General features: G+C 37.3%; 1 protein-coding gene across 6 annotated transcripts in view; it reads left to right on the forward strand.

Moving 5' to 3' along the window:
- Positions 1-24,676, forward strand: part of FAF1 (Fas associated factor 1) — a 527,970-nt gene that overhangs the window by 465,989 nt on the left and 37,305 nt on the right. For all 6 annotated transcript variants that reach the window (XM_049618584.1, XM_049618586.1, XM_049618589.1 and 3 more), the window contains 3 exons: positions 5,012-5,092; positions 6,084-6,161; positions 20,513-20,728. In XM_049618584.1, the coding sequence (XP_049474541.1) occupies positions 5,012-5,092; positions 6,084-6,161; positions 20,513-20,728 (375 nt within the window). The remainder of the gene's footprint in view (positions 1-5,011; positions 5,093-6,083; positions 6,162-20,512; positions 20,729-24,676) is intronic.

Here is a 24,676-nt window from a genome sequence, read left to right on the forward strand (position 1 = left end):
TTTTTCTTTTTATTATTAATTTTGTGCAGTTTGGTTATGATGTGCCTGGGTGTAGCTTCCTTTGTGTTTTTTTTTTTTCACCTGGTATTCATGTAGATTCTTAGATCTGTGGCTTTATAGTCTTTATCAAATTCAGAAAACTTTTGGCCATCATTTCCTAAAATAAGCTTTCTCCCCCCACCCCTGCACCCTACTCCCAGACTCAAATTATACTTACACCATACTGCCAAAAGTTATCCCATAGATGACTTTCCATTTCCCTACCTCACTTGGGTCCAAAATAAAATCTTCTGGGACTCTAGGTTACCAAAATGGATAATCTAACTTGTCAGGTTCCATGCTACCTCATCATTTACAGCTCTAATTTTTCAGTTTTTTACTTCTGGTACCCAGGTATTTCTCTTTCTTTGTTTCTTTCTTTCTCACATGCTGAGTAATACTTTTTAAAAATTTTGTTACATTTTCTCTATCGTCTTTAAGTATTTATATTGAGAGAATTTCAAGGTATCTTGGTCCATATCTCTTCAGGGATACATACCAGAGCCATCTCCCTATTTACAAGGTTTTACTCAACAGAGCAAAGAGCAAGGTATATGTTCTGACCTGGGCATTCAGAAGAAGAGATAAATAATATATGTATGTACATATTTGTGTATGTATTTGGTAAGTATTTGAAACAAGCCTAACCACTATAGCCTACTTCAATTTGATAATTCAGAACTTTGCATTAGCCTTTGGGGATTAACTGATGATTACCAATTTTAAACACTACAGAGGAGTAACAAGTTACATCTAAATTCCATTTCGGGTTAAGTAGCTCATTTAGGAACCATTTGACAGCTCAGAATGTTTTCATTATTTTTAATGGTTTATAGGGAAGTCTGACTCAATGGCTACTGTCTCAGAGAACTATACCAAGCCACCTAGTCTGACACAGTGAGAAAAAAACATAGGCTTTGGGGTGAGAAAGGTTTTTAAATCTTTTAAACATAGGTTTAAATTCTAACTCTTGTACTTCTTAACAAGTCACCCTATTACTCAGAATTAAAAAAATACATGTAAATAAAAATTACTAGTTTGAAGAATACTTAGAGACTCCAGAACTTGAGGTGTAGAACTGTTTGAGCACTGGTAATTCCATTCATTCATCTAACAAATGTGTATTTAATGCTTGCCATATGTAAGATAATACGCTAGATGCCATAGGAAATACAAAGACATATCAAATGGAGTCTTTTCCCTCTGGGAGCTTAACAGCTGAGGTAGGAAACAGTAAAAAAACATACAAATGAGTGTAGCACAAAGCAGTATGAGAGCACTGACAAGTATGCTGTAGATGAAAGGCTTCAGTGGAGGCTATCACTTAGTTCTGAGCAATCCCACTTCACATTTTGGTGTGATAAAGAGTATTTTAATACCCAGTAGCCCAAGCTCTAGCCCAAGCAGCACCTGAAACCAGTTCCTGAACCAGCTGTTCTACTTCCACACAATATACATGTATTTCTCATCACTTTGTGCAATGTGCCCACTCAGATTTAGCACAGGGAGTCTCCGCAAGGACTATATTTGTAGGGTAGAGGAGAAGTTCCAGGAGGCTCATGTATAGATATGAGAACAAATTAGTGCATGAAATGTTAATCACACCTGGAATTTTCCTTTAAAAAAATCTAATCATATAGAATAATATGGGGGAGATGCCTAAGCAGTGTTCTTTAAACATCCAAATTGGAGATGATAGTGAACAGGGCAGTTAGAGAAGCAAATATAAAATCCATAAGACAGAATAGAAGAAATGATAGCCATTCACAAGCAACTACCGAACACGTAAGAAGTTCTGACCATGATAAGTTTAGAAAAATTCATGCTGAGCCACATGCCTGATCTGGCCTTTCTGTCTGATAGTCCAGGAGGGCTGTGAGCAAGGAAAAGAGCATTGGTTTGTAGCAGACAGGAGAGAAGAAGCTGTCAGGAGACCTGGATTCAAGTCTAAGTTCTGCCACTGACTTAATGGGTAGTCTTGTATGAATCCTCTATCCTCATGTGATTTTAGTTTCTCCATCTATATAGTGGCTCTTTTGTACATGTTGTTCTCTTATATTTCTTTTTTTCTGTAATTTTTTTAATGTTTATTCATTTTAAAGAAACAGAGAGAGACAGAGCACAAGCAGGGGAGGGGGCACAGAGAGAAAGGGAAACACAGGATCCAAAGCAGGTTGCAGGCTCTGAGCTGTCAGCACAAAGCCTGATGCGGGGCTCAAACTCACAAACCGTAAGATCATGATCTGAGCTGAAGTCAGACACTTAACCAACTGAGCCACCCAGGCGCCCTCTTATATTTCTATAAAAAGCTGGTAGGATTTTTAATGAGAGAGCTAATGGAGCAGAACTATTCCAGGTAGAAAGAGAGTGACATTATTTAAGGAATAAAAGTAAAATAATGCAAAACTTGAACACCGAACTCTTCACAAAAAAATGATGAAGGTGATCCAAGCAAGCAAGATTATCTGTGTCTTCCCCTATTAAACTATGGCCTGCGTCTGCATCCTCAGTGCTGATGTGATGCCTAATACGAAAAGGAGGGTACAGGGAAGAGAAGGAAGCAAGTTAGCTGGTGCAGGAAGTCCTCTCATAACAGGTGCCACATTTTGTGGCAGAGATCCCTATATTTAATGGCCTTTCATATCTGCAACAGTCTGTTTTAAAACAGAGCTGTTTACTTAGAATGCTTTTATTACCAACTATATTTGTGCTCAAAGGGCTTCCAGCTGTGGTAGCTTTTAGAAGGTCCCTTTGTTGTCTGTACATAGTGTCATAATAGGTCATTTCTGCCCAGCCAGTTGATTTCATTGAGTCAGGTAGGGTTGCATTTTTGTTAAGCTATTCTCTTCCTCCTTAATTTTTACTGCAGACAATAAATATTTTGTGCCTGGAAAGATAGTTTTTTTATTCAACAGATGCTTATTAAACACCTCCCAAAAACTACACAATGTGTGAAACACTTGGAATATAGAGGTGTGTAATATAGATAAGGACCCTGCCTTTATGATGCTTACAGTGCCATGGGGGATCTCACATTAAGGAAATGATTATATGATAATTAATTGTCATTGTGATAAAAGTTTTAAAGGGACAGTACAGAATGTTACAAGAGAAACCTAAACTAGAGGAGTGGGATCAAGAAAGTAATGTAAAATTAAAAATTTAAACATCTTAAGTATTTCCCCATTTGAAATATAGAAAGATAAGTTACTCCCATAGGTTATATTAAGTATATTGGGGATTTCTGAAAGGTAGACTTGTCCACAGAGGCATAAAAGCCTTAGAAATTCAGTCTTTTAATATAATAAATAACGGGAAAGGGAGACAGAAGCAAAAACACATAGCTTGCTACTGGCCAGGATTGGATTTGAATACAGATCTGCTAATCTTCCCATTACCTCTCCTCAGTGACTTATAAAATAAAGACATTATATATCAAATATAGATCTTGGCTAAATGAACTATTAAGTGGCCACTGTGTACAAACTTGGATATGGAGTGGAGGAGGAGTTCACAGAGTAATGAATTAGGGAAATGCTAATATAAACAGAAATGCACAAAATATAATTATCAGGCTGATTGTATCTGGTCGTAGTAAAACCTAGTATATATACCAAAGTGGGAAATACCCAGCTGGAATTAGTGAAAATATATTTAAAGATGTATGCTGTTTCTCTAAAGTATGAATACTAATTGCTTAGTACAAGTCTCCAAGTGGAAGTGTTTAAAACCCATTTTTATTCATGTGTAATATTATATGACATGTAAATTATCCCTGAATGCTTCACAGCCTGAGTGATCTCTCAGGTTAAATATTGTTCCTGATATAAATCACCTAGCATACCCTTTCATCATAGATAGTATAGCAATTAGCTTTAGCCAGCAAGTTATAATTATTTCAAATTTTTTATTTAAAAGATTGGGAATCAGTGAAATGTTACTATTTATATCAGAGATTTTGGAATTAGCTGAATCATTGAAACTAAAAGGAGATTGAGGCTTCAGAGAGAAGGCCAGTCTTAAATGGGTATCAGTGAGAGCACCTAAGTATATATTGAATTGGGAAGACAAAACATTAGAAAGTATTAAGTTCAACCATATGAGATTTCCATTTTCAGAGGTCAAAAACATTCAGATATTGGTGACTTTATATGATTCATTCAGCTATGACACAAAATGGCCAAAAAGAGAACCTATATTCTAATGTCAACAGGTGTGGGTATTTATTAAATTTAAGTACATGTAGAAATTCTGGTAGTTGAATTAACTTTTAATTTCATATGAAGTAATTTAAATGTAGGCAGATGCACAATCACTTCAGAAGCTAAAAATGTTTTAAAGGATCTTCAACTTGGATAACTGCTTAAGTCATCCACACTTGATGAGTGTGAATGTTGTTGGAAGCACTGAGTTCGATAACCAAGCTTTAGTGGTGTAGTGTGGACTGTAGTTAACCAGGGTATTTTGCTTTCAGCTTCTTCTCATGCTAACCAGAGGATTACTTTCTAGTCCTTTACTCTCTCCCAGTCCTTAGCCTCAGTGGTGACAACTCCAAGTTTATCTTTAAAAAATCAGGAGAAAAGGGGAAGGGAACTAATCATTGTGAAAATGAAATGTCAAGTGCTTTGCAAGACCGTTTATATGTTATTATATTTGAATCTCGCAACAACCCTATGAAACAAATGCTATTTCTATTTTATAATTGAAGAAACTGAGATCCAGAGAGGTTAAATAACTTGCTCAAGGTCACACAGTTTATAAGTGGTAGAGCTAGGCTTCAAACGTTCTTATTTCACCATCTACTGTGCTATTATTCTTCTTGTTTGCTTATTTCTATCCTATACACTTTAAAGTGCCTTATTTAATTCTAATAAATTTACACAGGACTAAGACAAGATGATCATCATTGTTTTCTTCTATTAAAAAAAAGGAATATGGTAAAAGACATTTAAGTCTTTTCCTTTCTTTTAAGGATGAACGTGAAGCCAGAGAAAATGTGAAAAGAGAGCAAGATGAAGCCTATCGCCTTTCACTTGAGGCTGACAGAGCCAAGGTAGGTTTGGTCAAGGGGCTTCTGAGACAAAGAATTCAATCCTAAATAGTCTTTTATTATTTATTTAAGTGCCAGCCCTTTTATCATCTTAATACATAAGAATGTTAGATTTGCAATGGAGAAAGCTAGATTCAGTTAACAGAATATAATTCTACCCATGGCTTTTGAAGCATGATTCATTTTGACAACACAAAGTTTTTTAACACTCATGAAAAATGAAAACAAAAGTAGGCCTAATATTTATTTTACTTGTTTTTTAACCAGTCTGTAGTAAAAACTCAGCAATGTTTAAACCACTGATTTATTTAATACTTCTTGAGTACCTGCTTCTGTACTGAGTATTGAAGGAGGGAAAAGAAAATAAGCCACAATTTCTACCCTCAAAAGACTCACAATGTGGTGTAGAATAGATTAACTCAAGAACATAGTTAGCTATAACACTTAGGCAAGGATCATAAAAGTCATAAAGGAAGCACTGAGTTCTGTGAGAGATTAGGAAACAAGAGTTTCAGTGGAAAGTTTTTTTCTAGCTTTTTTTGGAGAGCTAATAAGTGGAAATCTGCTTAGGGAGAGTTTCATGGAAGAGGTTAAAAATGTGAACTGAATAGAGAAAAAGGGTAGGAGACAAGAGGTGGTATATGCTAGCAGCAAGGAGCCAGAAAGCATGGGTGCGTGATAGAAGCTAATGCAGATAGAGCCTGATATTTGGGTATAGGAGAGATAGCAGAAAAGACCAGAAAAGAAGACCAGAGAAAGGTCTTCCGAAGAATCTTGAATGCCACACTCCCAGAGCTGAACAGGTGTTTATATGGGTACTCAACATGATCAGAGAGCTATACTTTATTGTTCCTTCCATTTCCACTCTTGTTCCAGAGAGAAACACTTCTATTATGACGGTGCTGGGCGTGAGCTCTCTTCCCCCTCCATCCCCCGCCTTTTTAAGTAAACTAGTGTTTATTGAGTGCTGGCTCCCTTTCTCTTTTATTGACAGAGGGAAGCTCATGAGAGAGAGATGGCAGAACAGTTTCGTTTGGAGCAGATTCGCAAAGAACAAGAAGAGGAACGTGAGGTAGGGGATAATTTCAAGTAAAGTTATTCAAAAGCTAGGTTTATTTTCACTGCATTTGATATTGAAGCTATTAATATTTCTTATAACGTCTTTCCACTTTCCCCAGACCCATTTCAGTATGGAAGACCTAACCTTTCCTTGAAAGAATCATTCCTACTCTATTGTATGGAACTCTTAGAAAACTTGACCTTATACTAGTTTCATGCTTTTCTGTTCTTTTCAAGAAATTCCTTTCCCTTTTTTTACATGACAAATGCTCCCATCCTTCCTGGATATTGTCTCACCCCAAGAATACAAAACTGTATTTTCGGCCCCCTTCCCAGTCTTCACTTTCCCCACCAAAAGACACTGTGAGTTACTTCTGTGATATCTTCATTGGGCCCCTAAATATGGGAAATCCATTTAGCATGGCTTATTCCCCTCTCCCCAAGTTCCTGTCATATGCATAACAATATAGAGAATTTTTCACTTACTCATCTTGCAAATATTTTTTGAATACTTAGTACATGCCAAAAATCTGATCAGGACTAGGGATAGAGACATGGGTCATCCCCGCCAGGAGCTCATAGTCTTGTAAAAATAGAATTACAAAACTATGTGTAAAAGCTATAATAGAGATGTGCCTAGAGTGCAGTGGGAACAAAGAGAAGGAAGGGATATCAAATGATTTCCTAGGATGGGTTCACAAAGAAGGACTTTTGAAACTTTTTCTAGACATGGGATTAACAGCAAGATTTACTTATAAAAAGAAGTCATCTAACAAGTGATGGAAAGGCCTGGAAGGCTCTAACTTGGGCTAAGGAAAACTCCATTAGTCATCGTTCCTGGTCAGAGGATGTCATTTCATACTTATTCAATAAATGTTTTTTGAACAAGAATTATGCTAAGCACTGAAAGAGAAACAAAAGATAATAAAACAGTTTCTACAAGAAATTGCATCTGGTAGGGAAGATACGACATGTCTACAAGGAACAGCAAATCAAGGGAAAACCATGCTAAATAACATAGAAGTATACTTAGAGAGTTCATTAGCAAAGTAAAATCTTTCACAGCTTTGAGAATCAGACTACATTATAGAAGAAGTGATATTCAAGCCACGTCTTAAAAGATGTGTAATCTTTCACTGTTTGGAAATCAAAGTTTATTCATATTCAAACACATTATTGAGTGCCTATCACATACATGCAAAATACGATGTCTGCCAAACCCTAGTCTGTGTACACTGAAAACTCTCAATAATGGAAGGTAGATTTATTGAGCATCTTCCATGTATCAAATACTTTTCTAGCGGCCTTACATATGCTTACTCATTGACCATTAAAATAAGCTGCAAGCTTAGAGATTTTTCTTTACAAATGAGAAAACTAAAGCTCTTTGAGAAGTCACACAAAGAAATGGAAAAGCTGCAATGCCTGGGTGGCTCAGTCAGTTAAGCGTCTGACTCTTGATTTCAGCTTAGGTCATGATCTCACGGTTCAGAAGTTCAAGCCCTGCACCAGGCTCTGTGCTGACAGAGCAAAGCCTGCTTGGGATTCTCTCTCTCCCTCTCTCTCTGCCCCTTTCCTGTTCGTGCATTAAAAAAAAAAGAAATTGAAATATAGCTGAGATTCTCACCAAGTCTTTATGACTCCAAAGCTCATGCTGTTTCACTTACTTCATTCCAATACAAAGTCATACATCATTGCATGTGTCTATAGGAATCATGTTTGCAATGTTTCACAGAAGTTAAGAAACAGATTTGTCACTATGCTTTTAGGCTATTTCAAGAAACATAGTTTGAAAATTTAGGACTCTCATTTTTGATGCTCTTTCACAGTGCACACACTCTCACAATAGTATATCTTAAAACCATATACTTGCTAAAGGTCAGGTGTACACATGTTCTGGATCTAGAGCTCAGTAGTACATTTACTTTCTTCTGATGATTTATTTTATTTACCCCACGCTAAAATCTGTTCTCTCTCCCAATGTAGATAAAGCCTGTCCTCTCACAGAAGACCCCATAAACATCCTTTACATACTTCAATATCTATGTTCTGGCTACAAGTATGTGAGAGGATGGAACACTCTATTTTGCAACTAGTCATTATTGCACTTATCCATGAGCGTACTCCCAAAAAACCAAGTTCGGGTAATACTCCATACTTTACCCACCCTCCCCAGAGAGTCACAGTTAAAGGCTCTTATAAACCCCACCATTAAAGAACTCTTTATCTTCTGTGTATCTTAATTTACTTAAGTCTTATCCAAATTTATTTGACCCTTTTTTTTCATGGAGCACCAATTAACATATTTCAGCACACTCATGTACAGCAAACAACTCCTTGGGAAAGGTGGTTTTATTGTGCAACCTCTAAAGAAACTGAGACCCAGGAAGATTATACAGTTTCCCTATGGTCACCAAACTGGTTGGACACATAATCTGGACTAGAAGCCCAGTCACCTGACTTTTTACAGTAATACTGCCTCTCCTTCTAACCAGAAATCCTAACCTGTATAATTGTATTGAGAAACAAGAATGGTTTTATTATTTTAATTATCTCTAGTATTTCAAAATCTTTTGGAAAGATGAAGTATTAAATAGTCAAATCACCTTGGTTACAGTGAAATTCCTTAGTAGTTGGTCTCATTTTGCTGTGTGGTACCTGTTGTAGTGAAATCAGCAAAATCTAGGAAGACATTCTTATCTGGCCTTTGACCATGATAAGGAGAAAGGCTCTAAAGCTATTCTCAAAGGACAAAAAAAAACCTCCCATATTTTACCAATTTATATATTTTACGTGTTCCTTCCAAAATGAGTTTCAAGTATTTTACATAAATATGTGCAATTCAAATGGATTAAGGAAGAAAGAAAAGATACAGTAATCAGGACAAAGGAAAATAAAGCCAAAAGTAAGATTAACATTTTGACAACAGACAATCCAGCATACCCACCTGCTCAGGATGAACCACAAAATTTGTTCGGTGCTTTTCTTGGGCTAAAATGATTGTTTACAAGTTTCACTTAATCTATTACATCAGGTAAAGACCAGTTTATCAAAAGATGCCCAGATTTTTCAAGCACTAAGACCTTAGAGCAATGCTTCTTATGATTTCCTTCAAGAGGAAACTGTGCAGGGACACCTGGGTGGCTCTGTCAGTTAAGCATCCAACTCTTGATTTTGGCTCAGGTCATGGTCTCACGGTTCGTGGGATTGAGCCCCACATTTGGCTGTGTGCTGATAGCACAGAGCCTGCTTCGGATTCTCTCCCCATCTCTCCCTGCCCCTCCCCTCACCTCAAAAATAAATAAACTTAAAAAAATGTTTTTAAAAAAAAGAAGAGGGGCGCCTGGGTGGTTCAGTCATTAAGCATCTGACCGGCTCAGGTCACGATCTCACCATTCATGGTTCAAGTCCCACATCGGGTGAGCTCCAGTCCTGCTTCAGGTGAGCTCCAACCTCACTTTGGGTGAGCTCAAGCCCCACTTTGGGTGAGCTCGAGCCCTGCATTGGGTGAGCTCAAGTCCTGCATCAGGTGAGCACGAGCCCCACTTCGGATAAGCTCTGCTTTTCTCTCCCTCTCTCTTTCTGTCCCTCTCTCCCCCTCTGCCACTCACTTGCTTGTACCCTGTCTCTCTCTCTCAAAAAAGAAAAAAAGGGGGGAAGGGGGGAACTGCAATATGGTGAATACTGTAGCTGCAGCTATAATAGCAAAAGCAAGTCCTATATAACAGCTTCTTACAGCTTTATATAATTTGAAAGCATAAGGCCAAAGCACAGTTTACTAAAAGCATCTCTGCAGGGCCCAAATAATATATTTTTTGGTGGTCCAGCTTAAAGGACAGATTTTATAGTTACTAGAGAAATGTATGAGCTACATATTCTTTAAGAAATCTTTCCTAAATATTGAATTTTGCCACCAAGGTTTTGGTTAGTAGAAAAGGTTTCAGCTAAGATTTTTGACTCTCAGGTCTTTTAGTCAGTCAGTATTCAGCAAATATTTGTTAATCTCCTTTGTGCAAATCACTAAATCGGGTGCTGCGGCATGTATTAGACCTAGCCCCTGCCCTCAGGGAGCTCACTAATACAGGAGGGTAGATGAATACAAAATAATTATAGGAAAAGATACTATACATTATAAAAATCATTAAAATAGCACAGAGTATTAAAAATATTTAGAAGAGGATGATTTCTGACAAGGAAAGCAATAAAAAAGATTTCACAGAGGGAACATGGCTTTATGGTTAAAGATGAAGTGGAGGAGCATTTTGGATGGAGTCATGAATAGGTGGATGGTGAATGTATGGGAAAGGGTAGGGCATGGGCTAGGTAATATGAATAAAGAGAGAAAGACACAGGGCTTCTTCAGGGAACAGTAAATGGACAAATTTAGAACACTGTCTAATAATTAGGTAAGGTTAAAAGAGCCAAGTTTTGGAGAATCATGGGTGAGAGAGAATAGGCACAAAGCTATTCCCTTTTGCTGCTGGTTAAGTTTTGCCTATCTGCCCAAAGCTGTTTTCTGGTTTTGGTGGGTTTTTTTGTTTTGTTTTGTTTTTGAGTTTATTTAAGTAATCTCTGTACCCAACGTGGAGTTTGAACTCACAACTCTAAGATCAGGAGTTTCATGCTCTACTGACTGAGTCAGCCAGGCGCCCCCAAAGTTGTTTTCTTTTACATCTTGGTGCCTACTCTAATCTTAAAAGACCATTAAATGAGAGAACAGAAGAACATGGAATTAGAAGCCTTGGTACTTCCCTTTAGTTTTCTGATCTGCTCTTTATAACCATCCTACAAAACTCACTTGAGTATCATTACCATCTTACAGATGAAGAAATCAGATCATAGCAGGATTAAAAAGCCCATTTTATTTACTTATTTATTTGTATTTCAGAAAGAGAGAGCATGAGCAGGGGAGAGGGGCAGGGTGGGGGGGAAGAGAGAATGAGAATCTTAGGCAGGCTGCACACTCAGCACAGATCCCAACACAGGGCTCGATCCCATGAACCATGAGGTCATGACCTGAGCTGATCAAGAGTCAGATGCTCAACCAACTGAGCCACCCAGACACCCCTAAAAAGCCTATTTTAAAATTCTTAGCAAACATTTGCCTGGTAAAAGCAGAACCAGAGCTCCTACTGGTATACTTGCTACCTGTTATACTACATTGGAAGAATGAAAGTGGGAACATGAGTAGACTATTAAAGTCAAACTGTTCCTTATAATTTGTATTTTTATCTTATGTAAGTTGCTTCTTGTCCCACAAAAGTAACACCACTACATGAGCCACAAAGGTAATCATCCCTACTATCATCATCATCAGTAGCTATTAAGCAATTAATAAGTGCTAAACCCTGTGCTTAGCACTTTACAGACATGATCTTATTGAATCTCTGTTAACAACTTAATAAGGTAGGTGCCAATACATGAATTCACCTTATTATAACTATAGAGACCACAATTTATTAGTTTCAATTTGAAGTATTCTGCCATTGTCTTCATGAACCATTAAAATAGACTAGAAATTCTAGTTTCACAGTATCCAATTACCAACCTACAGACTGTTCCTCATATCCCAAAAGCAGCCCAAAATTCATATATCTCAATTTTGGTCATGACTGTTTGCCTCGATTTACTTTATCCAGCAGTAAGACTATATTTGTTATAAGCAGTCGATACTCTCTAGATGGATGATTGGTTGCCAGAACAGAGAATGGTTGCAGAATTGGGTCAGACCAATTGTTCTCATATAGGATCCGTTCTGTTCCTTTGATCACATCAGTATCATGACTTTAAATACTGTCTGTACACTTGGCATCCAAATTTAAACTCCAGGTCCTCCCTTTCCCTGAACTCCAGACTTGAATATCTAATTACTAGCCCATCATCTCCACATAGATGTCTAATAACATCACAAACAATATATCTTAAGTGGAACAACTGATCTTATCCTCCCCACCCAAACTTACTCCTCCTGCAGTCTTCCCTATCTTAATAAGTGGAAAATCTTCTAGTTGTTTGAACCAAAAACCTTAGAATTATCCTTGACGTGTCTCTTTCATGCCGTATTTAATGAGCAAATCCTTTTGGCTTTACCTTCAAAATATATGCACAACTCCAATGCTACGTACCTATACCACCACTACCATTCTCATGCAAGCCACCATTATCTGTTACCTGGGTTACTTTAGTAACCTTCCAACTTGACTTGATGCCTCCATTTTTGCCTTCCCTATATGTCTTTTAATAAGTCCTTTTAAACACAATTGGTACATCATGTCACTTCAAGACCCAGATGGCTTCATATCTCAAAATACAAGTACAATCTTTACAGTGATTCTAAGCGTATGCAGGATTTTTAAAAAAGAAATTGATAAAGTGATTCTAAAATTTCTATGAAAAGGCAATCGAACTGGAAAAGCCAAAACAATTTTGAAAAAGAAGAACAAACAAAGTTGGAAGATTGACTCTACCAGAGTTCAAGACAGCATATTCAAGACATTGTGGGAACTGGCAGAAGGATAGACCCACAGTTCAGTGAAACAGAATAGTCCAGAAATAGATTCACACATATGATCAATTGATTTTGACAAAGGTGCAAAGACAATTCAATGAGAAAAATAATAATCTTTTCAACAAATAATGCTGTGACAGTTGAGTATGCATATGCAAAAAAATGTAAAAACACCAAACAATAAAAAAAAAAAAAAACCCTCCCAGTCCATTTCTTGCATCATACACAAAAAACAAGTCATAGACCTAACACTGTTAAAGTCCTCAAAGAAAACATTGGAGAAAAATCTCATGATCTTGAGTTAAGCCAAGATTTCTTAGATCTGACACCAAAGGCACAATCCGTAAAATAACAAGTATCTAAATTATACCAAATCAAAATTAAGAACCTCTGCTGATCACAGGGCACCTTGGTGGCCCACTTGGTTAAGCATGTGACTCTTGATTGTGGCTCAGGTTGTGGTCTCCTGGTGCATGGTATCCAGCCTCTCATTGGACTTAGTGCTGACAATGTGGATGGAGCCTGCTTGGGATTCTCTCTCTCTCTGCCCCCCGCCCCCCCACCGCCACCACCCTGCACTCACTCTCTTGCTCTCTCCCTCAAAATAAATAAGCAAACATTAATTAAAAAAAAAAAAAAAACTTACACCGTTCAAAAGACACTGTTGAAAAGATAAGCCACAGACTAAAAGAAAATCATATATCTACTGTCCAGAATGCATAATGAATTCTCAACATTCAATAATAAAATGGACAAAATATTTAAAGAGATACTTAACCTGGTGCCTGGGTGGCTCAGTCGGTTGAGCCTCCGACTTCAGCTCAGGTCATGATCTCATGGTCCATGAGTTCGAGCCCCGTGTCGGGCCCTGTGCTGACAGCTCAGAGCCTGGAGCCTGCTTCCGATTCTGTGTCTTCCTCTCTCTCTCTCTGCCCCTCCCCCGCTTATGCTTTGTCTCTGTCTCAAAAATAAATAAACATTAAAATAAAATAAAGTTAAAGATACACATACCATATGACCCAACAGTCAGACGCCTAGGTATTTACACAGGTGAAATACAAGTAACAGTAAAATTTATGTTCACAGAAAAATCTGTAGTTAATGTTTATAGTAGCTGTATTTTAGTCACCAAAAACTGGAAGTTAGCTAAGTGTCAACCAACTGAAGAAGGAGTAATCACACTGGTATATTTGATGGAATACCACTCAGCAATAAAAGAATGAACTACAATATAGTCAACAACATGAATGAATTTCAAATGCATTACACTGAATGAAGAAAGCCATTTATATGATATTTATGACTATATTTATGTAACATTCTAGAAAAGACAAAACTGGAGACAAAATAGAAGTTGCCAGGGACTAGGAATGGGGGAACTGTGTTGGGGGGGGGGGGGTTGGGGTGATAGAACTGTTCTTTATCTTGATTGATGATGATGGTTATATAAATATATGCATTTACCAAAACTCACAAAATTATACACTTAGAGGGACAGGTTTTTACTGTATATCAATTATACCCCAATTTTAAAATTAGGAAAAAAATTATTACATGGGCTACTCAAAGCCATGTATGACTTACTCACCCTTCTCCTTTGATTCCTCTCTAATCAACTCCATCCCCTTCTCCCCCTGATCTTTCTGCTCCTGCCACATTGGCTGCCTTGCTATTCTGCAGTCAGGCCAGGCGCCAGGGCTTGACAGTTACTGTGATTACTGCCTGCGATGCTTCTCTCTGACCTAAATGTCCATGTGACTCCCTCTCTCTTTTAGGCCTTTGCTTACTGGCCTACAGTTTTTACTTATTGAGGCTTACAGAGTTTACAGTTGTACCCCTCCCTCCTACCAGCCTCCCTGTACTCTCTCCATAGCATTCATCACTTTGTGACAAACTATACATTTTCTTATGTGTGTATTTGTTGTCTTTCTTCCACCCTACTAAAATATAGTTTCCACATAAGCAGAATTTTTTTCATCTATTTTGTTCACTGCTATTTTCCTATCATTTAAAACAATGCCTGGCATATAGAAGGTGCTCAGTAAGAATTTACGGAATTAATGACTGTTCGCTTTAGCCTATTTCAAACTCTGTTTCAACTAGCTATAAACTGTTGTATATGTGAGTATGACGGGTACTCAGAAGCCCAGAAAATAATGTGCATATGCATGTATTTATGTATGCATGTTGTGTATGTAAATTAAGTCAGTCTTTGATTCCTACTGTAAGAGATTGGTATAAGAATATATTATTTTTCCTGTTTAAAAAATGTAAGTGCATAGAAACTGTCTTTTCTGGGTATCTATCTATAGTTCCTAATTTCACTTCAAAGAAGTCCCCATTTCTCATCCTTCAAATGTGAATGCTTTGAGTATTCATATTTTTTAGTCAAACAAAAAGTCCAAGATCAATTTATATTTCCAACTTATACTAGGTTTCCTTGTTTTGTTACAAACCTAAAATAATACAAATAAAAAATTATATTTGTTGAACAAATCAAATTGAAGTTTAACAATGGTGTTTACTATGACTGCTATTCAAGTGTAGGTGTCCTTTATGTCATTGTTTTACAACAGTGTTTACTTATATGAGGCCTTTGTTTTTAGCCAGTATATTTGAAACTTAGCTACTGATGTATGTTTGTTCTTTTTTGCCAGTAAAACTTGGGTATTCACATCCCAAGGTTGCCAACTTACCTAATATCTCTTCATTGTTTTCCACATTGGGACCACTGGTGTGGGATATCTGAGGTCTGTTTTCATTCTGGGGAAAAGCCCTGGAGACTAGGTGCATTGAGGAAGCAGATATTGTCTGCACCATGAGTGGGGTAATGAGCTACTGTTGTTTATTCTTCTGTAGTATAATTGGTTGAGTTCAGACAATAATGTAGCATCTGTTGTTATAGTGTGCAGGGAAATGTCAAAATAGAAGGCAAGCATACAGGTGGATTAAAGGGAAGAACAGGAGGAGAAACCAGGAAATATCACATTAAGTTCTGATTTAAAGTAGGTGCAGAGGGATTATAATAACGATAATGATAACAACAACAACTGTCATCTGTTGAGCACCGTATTACAGCGTGAGTTTCAATGCTAGGCACTTATTGAGTGCTGGCCATGTGTCAGCACTTGCTAGATGTTTTACAAACATTACTACATGTTATACAAAAAAAAATTGTGAGGAAGGTATTATTGGCCCTATTTATTATATGGGGTAACTGAAGTTCATAAAGACTGTTATATGCCTATGAGTCAAGATTTGAACCTCTGTCTGTCATACCCAAAGCCTGTTTCCTAACCATACATAGCATTTAATTGTTAAAGTTTTTTAAACTGCAGTGTTAGCAGTCAGGATAGTGATTAACTTTGAGAAAGATAATTTTCAGGAAGGGGCAAAAGGACTTTTGATGGCCAGTTATATGGGTATGTTCACTTTTTGAAAATTTATCAAGTTGTATACTGTTGCACACTATCTATATACATTGTACCTTTTCATAGCATATTTCAATAAAAAACTTTAAAATGACAGAACATATGGCTTTGAACAAAACATAAAGTTTTATACAGTATATCACTGATTAAAATTTTGTTTAAAAAAGATTTAAATATATATTTATATAAAACTATGCATGGAAAATTGATGGAGAGTGGGATGATGAAAAAGTTTTAGAAATAAATGGTGGTGATGGTAATACAACACGTAAATATACTTAATGCCACTAAATTATACACTTAAAAAATGGTTTAAAAAATTAATGGTTTAAAAAATCAAATGGTAGCAGTGGCTATCTCTGGATGGTGAATCTGGAAATTAATTGTAATATTTTTCTTTTTCCAAAGGTTATATATTACTTTTATAATCAGGAAAAATATTTTTTTAACTCAAAGACATAGTTTTAAGTTTTTATTTTAATTCCAATTACTTAACACACAGTGTTATATTATTTTCAGATATACAATATAGTCATTCAGCAATTCCATGCATCACCTGGTGCTCATCACAAGTGTACTCCTTAATCCCCATCACCTGTTCAGCCCATCGCCCCACCTACCTCCCCTCTGGTAACCATCAGTTTGTTCTCTGTAATTAAGAGTCTGTTTCTTGGTGTGCCTCTTTCTCCCTCTCATTTTTTTCCATTCGCTCATTTGTTTCTTAAATTCCACATATGTGTGAAATCATATGGTATTTGTCTTTCTCTGACTGACTTATTCCACTTAGCATTATGCCATCTAACTCCATCCATGTCATTGCAAATGGCAGGATTTCATTCTTTTTATGGCTGAATAATATTCCATTGTATATATACGCCAGATCTTCTTTATCCATTCATCAGTTGATGGACATGTATGCTGCTTCCATATCTTGGCTATTGTAAATAATGCTCCTGTATAAACATAGGGGTGCATGTATCCCTTTGAATTAGTGTTTTTGTATTCTTTGGGTAAATACCCAACAGTGCAATTGCTGGATTATAGGGTAGTGCTATTTTTAACTTTTTAGGAACCTCCATATTGTTTTGCAGGTGGCCACACCAGTTTGCATTCCCACTAACACTGAAAGAGGGTTCCTTTTTTTCCACATCCTCGCCAACACCTGTTGTTTCTTGTACTGTTGATTTTAGCCATTCTTGACCAGTGTGAGGTGATATCTCATTGTAGTTTTGATTTGCATTTCCCTGATGGCAAGTGGTGATGAACATTGGCCATCAAAGACATAGTTTTAAAGAATCACAGTGTTAGAAATAGTCAAATGATCCCATTTAACAGTTTAGAAAATATATATAACTCTAATCCACAGAGGTGGTTTATTCCTACAAGCAACTTTTGGGTAGCCCTAAAGGAACATGTATGTTGAAAATTAGTCTGGAAGTTGATGCCGGAGGGAGTCATACCTCAGAGAAAGGAGTGATGAGTTCTTGGTTACTAGGAGTAGAGCCCCTGAGATTCAGATTCTTTTAGCATTTATTTAGCACATGCTGTGTACTTATCACCATACTAAGTACTTTCGCATGTATCATTTCAGTTAACATGTTAGTTTATTCCTTCTCTTATCAAATACATATTGAGCATATATTTTGTGCTATATGCTACTCTTGCAATAAGCAGTAAGACATTTTCCATACTCTTAAGGAACTTGTAAGCTAGTGAGAAACCAGACATTAAACAAATAACTATGGTACAGTATGGAGAATGCTGTAATAGACATAGTACAACTGGAATTTAATTTTGATATACACAGGTTTATCTATTCATTGGGTTATTAATATATGACAATATTACTAAAATAACTTAATATTTGAAAATGTTCAGCTGAAACTGGTTGCTGATCAGAACACCAATATTAAGTAAATTCCCTCATGCTAGCCAAAGAAGGAAAGAAAGGAAAGGAGAAAAGGCAAGAATAACTGGTTTAACTTCCTATTATTCTGATTTTTGAATTATATTTCTTATGTCTCCATTTCTGGGTTATCAGTTCCCCCATATAAAAAACAAGAATATAGGACTATTTAACCAGTGCAACCCAAGCAACCATTCACTAAAGCCTACTATGTATCCAACACCACACTAGGAACTTCACATATATCGTGTTTGTAATTCCCATCTTTTATTATCCCCTTTAAGGTAGATGGTATTATCCAATGCCTCAAGAAAGAAAATGACTTCAGAGTCATAGAGAAAAATAGCTTTCACTATACACTACAGAAATTCTTTTTTTTTTTTAATGTTTATTTTTTGACAGAGAGAGAGAGAGAGACAGAGCATGAGTGGGGGAGGGGAAGAGAGAGAGGGAGACCCAGAATTCAAAGCATACTCCAGGCTCTGAGCTGTCAGCATAGAGCCCGACTGAGGGCCTGAACTCACAGACTGCGAGATCATGACCTGAGCCGAAGTCAGACGCTCAACCGACTGAGCCACCCAGGCGCCCCTACGCTACAGAAATTCTTAATGTTTTTTTGAAAACCAGTATTAGAACCAACCAAATTATCCTGAATGACACAAAATTAGTTTCTTATCTATATTGGTGTCTGAACAAACTTTGTTTCTTTGCTGGTTATTTTAAACACATTTTTTCTTCCACCCTGTTTTCCCCACCCTCTATAGGTTAACATTTTTATGCGTTTCTTTTTATTTGTAGAAGCTTATTGATTTTCTCCAAAGAACCAGCTTATTTATTGGTTAACTATATATTTTTTTCTAATGCATTCCTGTATGCTTTAGCTTTATTATTATTTTCTTCTAAGCTTTTTTCCCACTTACTTTATTGGCTTTTTCCCCCTAGTGTTTCCCCCTAGTCTTTTTTTTTTTTTTTTTAAGTAAGCTCTACACCCAACATGGGGCTTGAACTTACAAACCCCAAGATCAAGGGTTGCATGCCCTACCAACGGAGCTTATTTTTGTTCTTTCTTTTCTGATAATAGAAGAATTTTAAGGCTATGAATTTCCTCTGAGCACTGCCTTGGATGAGTCCCATTAATTCCAACATGATGGATTTCAACAATCATTGTTTTCTAGATATTCTGTATCTTTTATTTATAGTTCCCCTTTATTATTTATAGTTCAGTTCTGTGCTGACAATGTGGAGCCTGCTTAGGATTCTGTCTCTCTCCCCCTCTCTCTCTGCCCCTCCCCAGCTTGTGCTCACTCTCTCTCTTTCCCTCTATCAAATAAACTTTTATTAAAAAATGAAAATTGCTGTTGAGGATTTAGAGAATATAAATTTCAATTTCTCTCATTCATGTTACTTGGTTATAATAGTCACAGATAAATTGAAGGAATATTTTGTTTTTCTATTGATGACAAATTGGGAACATGGAAATGTCAAAGTAACCAGGCAAGAATATAAATATAAGGCTGAGCATACTAATGGCAGGCTTACTTATCAGATGCCTCCCGAGTACCAGAGACAAAAAGGTTTTAGTGAATTTCTGCCATAGATTCCTATATCAGAGACCTTCTAATTTCCTTCCAATGGAGTATCATGAATATGAAACAATGCAATACTGTAGGTTGTGAACCTGGAAACCTAGGTTCAGCCCAACTCTAGCCATCAGATCTCAACAGTTTACTCCATCTGTTTAAGTCTGTATTTTTACCTGTGAAGTAAAGAATTTTGGCCATCTCTAGGTCCAGAAATTGGAACTTGGCCAAGTCCCACAGCAAGTTAGTGACAAGGCTGAAAATAGGTCTACGGTCTTCTGCCTCCAATAAAGCTAACATTTGAATTTCTTTTCATTCCATTCCACTTTGTTTTTATTGTAGTAAAATATATACAACAGAAATTTGCCTTTGTAACCATTTCTAAGTGTACAATTCAGTGGCATTAATTATATTCACAATGTTGTGCAGCCATCACCACTATTTCCAAAGTTGTTCATCACCTCAAGTGAATCTTTCCAGTCCATTTTCATGTTTGTATAATATCTAGTATTCTACAAACTCTTCAGTCATTTTGACTTGGAAAATGTATGCTTTTCAAATATATTATTTACTTGTATGTCTTTTGTAAATGCTTCTAATAGCCTTAATTCATAACCTACAAAGGAGGCAATTTGGGTATTTGATACCCATGAGCCCTTCAGTAAAAAACAAATTACATTTCTTTTCTATGTGGTTACCTATCAATTTACTAATATGTCATTAAGGTGGGATTTCTTTTAATTAATTGCTTATTGGGCTAATATTAAGAAAATGAAAAATATGTGATTCTATTGTTCAAGCATCAGGCTTGGTTAATAAAGAGCAATAACTTTTTGATGAGTTTCTAGAAAGCAGCAGCTTCTTTCTAGTCTCTCCCTGCCCCACTCTCCACAGTCCTTTCTGTTACACACTTTGACACCTGATTTTTTCCCTCTTTAGGCCATTCGACTCTCCTTAGAGCAGGCCCTGCCTCCAGAGCCAAAGGAAGAAAATGCTGAACCTGTGAGCAAACTGCGGATCCGGACCCCCAGTGGCGAGTTCCTTGAGCGGCGGTTCCTGGCCAGCAATAAGCTCCAGATTGTCTTTGATTTTGTAGCTTCCAAAGGATTTCCATGGGGCGAGTTCAAGTTACTGAGTACCTTTCCAAGGAGAGACGTAAGTTCACATGCCTATTTTAGGAAATATGTCCAGTGGGAGATATCCCATCATTAGGGTTGGACAAAGTAGTCCAAGAAAAGTCCAATGGTACAGCCTACTACAAGACCACAAGCCTAGGAGTACTTTGTTGCACACACCATTCTCTTCTCAGCCTTTGGAGGAGGTATGTCTTCCCAAGCCAACAGACATGTCCCAGGAGCCTATGTGAGAAATTAGGTACTAAATCTTTCTTCCTTCCTAGCTATTTCCCCTATTCAAGCATCTGTATGCAGACTCAAGATCTTTCCCAAGATCTCATCTCTATATACCTCAGAGTAGATCTGAGAATTGTGTGCTTATCAGCTTAACAGTTTGATCAGGGTCAACGATTATAGGTTCACTAGAACAAGTCATGCTAAACCAAGAGTTTTTTGTGATTTGACAGTTTTTGCTATCCTGGAAAGTCACAGAGAATGACTTATACTCATTATGTATCTGTATTTCAGCAAAGTATTTGATAGTCTCTAATGTATTCTGGGGCAAAATAGAGAGATGTAACTCTATACTTAGGTAGTCTCATTGCTGACTAAATGGTGGTGTCCAGAAAGTGACACCTAGAGTAGACCAGGAAGTTCTATATTCAATCCTTTATTACTCACCATGCTTTTAAGACTTTATCAGATTTATAGATTATGAAAAACAAGATTTAAAAAAAACCTTAAAATACTAAAACAATAGACAAAAATAAACCTATAGAAATTTTACAGAAATATTTAGAGATAGATTCCCACATTAGATTTAGAAAATTAATTACTCATGTTTGGGCTGGAAAGACCATGCCTTAGCAGAAGTTATTGTTGAATTGAGCTGAATAAGCATTAATGTGTTGTGGCTGCTAACAAAATGCTAGATGCATTTTTAGAGGTATAATCCCAACAAGAAGATAATTTAATGGTCCTGTTCAGCTGTGTACAAAATAAACTCCCCCTAAAACAGTCCTTAGACTCCATGCTGAAGCCTGAAGAAAAAAGAGCATGTCTAGAGCAGAGCTGATCGGAAGATGAGGGAACTGGAAATCCTGTCATTTGAGGAACATTTCCTCTGGAGATGGAAAGGCTATGGGAGACATGATTGTTGTCTTCAGTTACTTGAAGGGCTGCCATGAAAAAGAGAGATCTTACTTTGTAAGGCTCCAAAGACGTTACTGGGACCAGTGATTTCAAAGTTACAGGAGATGAATTTGGCCCCATATAGGGAAGTATTTTCTAAGAAGGGAATATCTTGGGTCATGAAGTAGTGATTTTCCTGTCATTGGAGATAACCATGCACTACTGAATGATCCCTTTCCAGCATTACTGGACATACATGGGGAAGGATTCATTCCTGATGTTCCTACTTTAACTGGGATAGGGCTTAGACTAGCTTACCTCTAGGATACATAGTAAATCTTAATATTCTTTGATTCCATTTTGATCCAATAATGTAAACTCTAATAACTTAGACTTCATCTAAAACACAAAAGCAAGAATTTAATTAAGGTTCATCTTAGTCCCTCACAGTGGCTGTCAGATTTGCAGAGTAGAGACAGAAACCAGTGGTATATGTTTAGCTCTACCACTCAGCCACAAAATCCCTAGGTGGGATGAGGATCCTACTACTTGTATCTCAGCCAAGGACACTGGAATGGACTCCAGGTGCTAGCCATTGGTTCCTCTCTCACTAGCCCCACCTACTGCTCCAATCTCTTCCTCTTTGTTATATATAACACACACAAACATGTCCCAGGGAACACATGCATGTACGTGCTCTGTAGACTGCATGGCCAAGTAAAAAACTACTTTAATTCTGACACTGAAGTTAAATTCTAAGTGTGTGAACACTTAGGAAAGAACCCCTGTCAAGGGGTTCAAGATCAGCCTGGTTCTCATACTTATGTTCTGTGATGAACATCTCTCTTAAAGAACTTATAAAACTTAGGAACTAACTTAGTCCCTCCCAGCTCTTGTTTGTTTGTTTGCTTGTTTAAATTTAAGTATAATTAACATATAACCTTATATCAGTTTCAAGTGTACAATATAATGATTCAATATTTGTGAACATTGCGAAATGATAGCCACAGTAGGTTTAGCTAATATCCATCATCACACATAGTTACAATTTTTTTTTCCCTTGTGATGAGGACTTCTAAAATCCCAACCCTTGGTTTTAAGGCACTCCTCTTCTGGGCCTTTCATCTGAAAGTGAAAGTACTAAAGGAGAGAAAGTCTAAGGAGCTGCTGGCTTTTAAAATTAAACTTTTTTTTTTTCCAATTAATTTTTAAACCCAATTACTGGGAGTAGCGTGGGGGGAACAATCTCTAAAAAATTTTTTTTTAATTTTTTAATTTATTTTTGAGAGAGACAGACAGACATAGGAGCAGGGGAGGGGCAGAGAGAGAGGGAGACACAGAATCCAAAGCAGGCTCCAGGCTCTGAGCTGTCACCACAGAGCCCAACGCGAGGCTCAAACCCACAAACCATGAGATCATGACCTGAGCCGAAGTTGGACGCTTAACCAACTGAGCCACCCAGGCACCCCTTTTTATTTTAATGGTTTTTTTTAGTTATTTTTGAGAGAGAGAGAGAGGAACAATTTCTAAAAAGGCTGAGTTTTATGGTTAGTATTAATGACTATATGGTAGAAATGTACAAAGTTGCTGTTGTAAATAAGCAAGGGAACTGTGAAGTGAAATGCAGAGGTTTTTGGGCCTGCTATCTGCCCACCTTGAGCTCTACTGACTGAACACTCAGCCTTTTCAGTACAGACTATGTTAACTATGGATTTGCCCTAAATCGAGGGTCAGTCACCTAGTTTTAGAGAAAATTTACTCTTTTTTTAATGTTTATTTATTTATTTTGAGATGGGGGGGGGGGGAGAGTGCAAAGGGTAGGGACAGAGAGAGAGGGAGAGAGAGAATCCCAAGCAGGTTCCATGCCCAGTGCAGAGCTCGACCCAACACAGGGCTCGATCTCACAACTGTGAGATCATGACCTGAGCCAAAATTAAGAGTCAGATGCTCAACTGACTGAGCCACCCAAGCTCCCCAAGAAAATTTGCTCTTCATTTAGATCTCAAGCATTCACTCTTTACACTGCTGAAGAATGCTATTCAATCTCGTTAACAGGCTCTTCTAATGTTCCTTTCATACCTAACCCCATTTCTATCTCAAACCCTATCCCAAGGCCAGTTTAGATCAAGTTGGGCCCAGCTCCCCAGAGGAAAAGTTTAACCAGAGGCTTGCTTCTGTAAGAGGATTTTTAAAACCCTATTCTGATCATTCCCTTTCTTGTTTAAAACAAATAAACAAACAAACAGAAAACCTCATTAATAGCTCCTTATGGACCTAGGATAAGGATAGACCCATTAGAATGTTTTCAAAAACTCTCCACAATCTGACCCATACCTACCATTCCCACCTTAAGCTTTGCCTTTCATTACTTATTTCCATCACCAGGAGATAATGAGATGCTCACTATTCACAAAAGACACGAGACTCTCTTGTTTCTCTGCTTCTGTATACTCTGTTCTCTTTTCTTTGAATATCCACTCTCCCCACTTTTCCTGGCTTGAGGTCATCTTTTAATGCCCAGCTCAAATGTCATCGATGCTCTCTCAGAAGCCCTCCCCTTCTCCCAGGCTCCTCAGCTCTGTACCCATTGCAGTTTGTACATCCCTCTCTCATATCACTTTTCCTGTTGTTCTATGATTTCTTACAAAGGCTGTCCATATCATGTTCATGTCTATCTCCCCTGAAGTTCCCAGAATGGTACCTCACACATAACCATTTACTTGCTGTTGTGAAATGTTAATGATCTCAGTCTGTTCCTAAATCTCTGATTCCAGAGTGAACTAGAGAAGCTGTTCCAAATAAGAACAGATGCCATAGGCCCACCCAGATTCCAGACCCAGACCTAAACCCAGAAAGC

The sequence above is a fragment of the Panthera uncia genome, assembly GCF_023721935.1.
Source record: "Panthera uncia isolate 11264 chromosome C1 unlocalized genomic scaffold, Puncia_PCG_1.0 HiC_scaffold_4, whole genome shotgun sequence".
In the NCBI taxonomy this organism is placed as follows: Eukaryota; Metazoa; Chordata; class Mammalia; order Carnivora; family Felidae; genus Panthera; species Panthera uncia.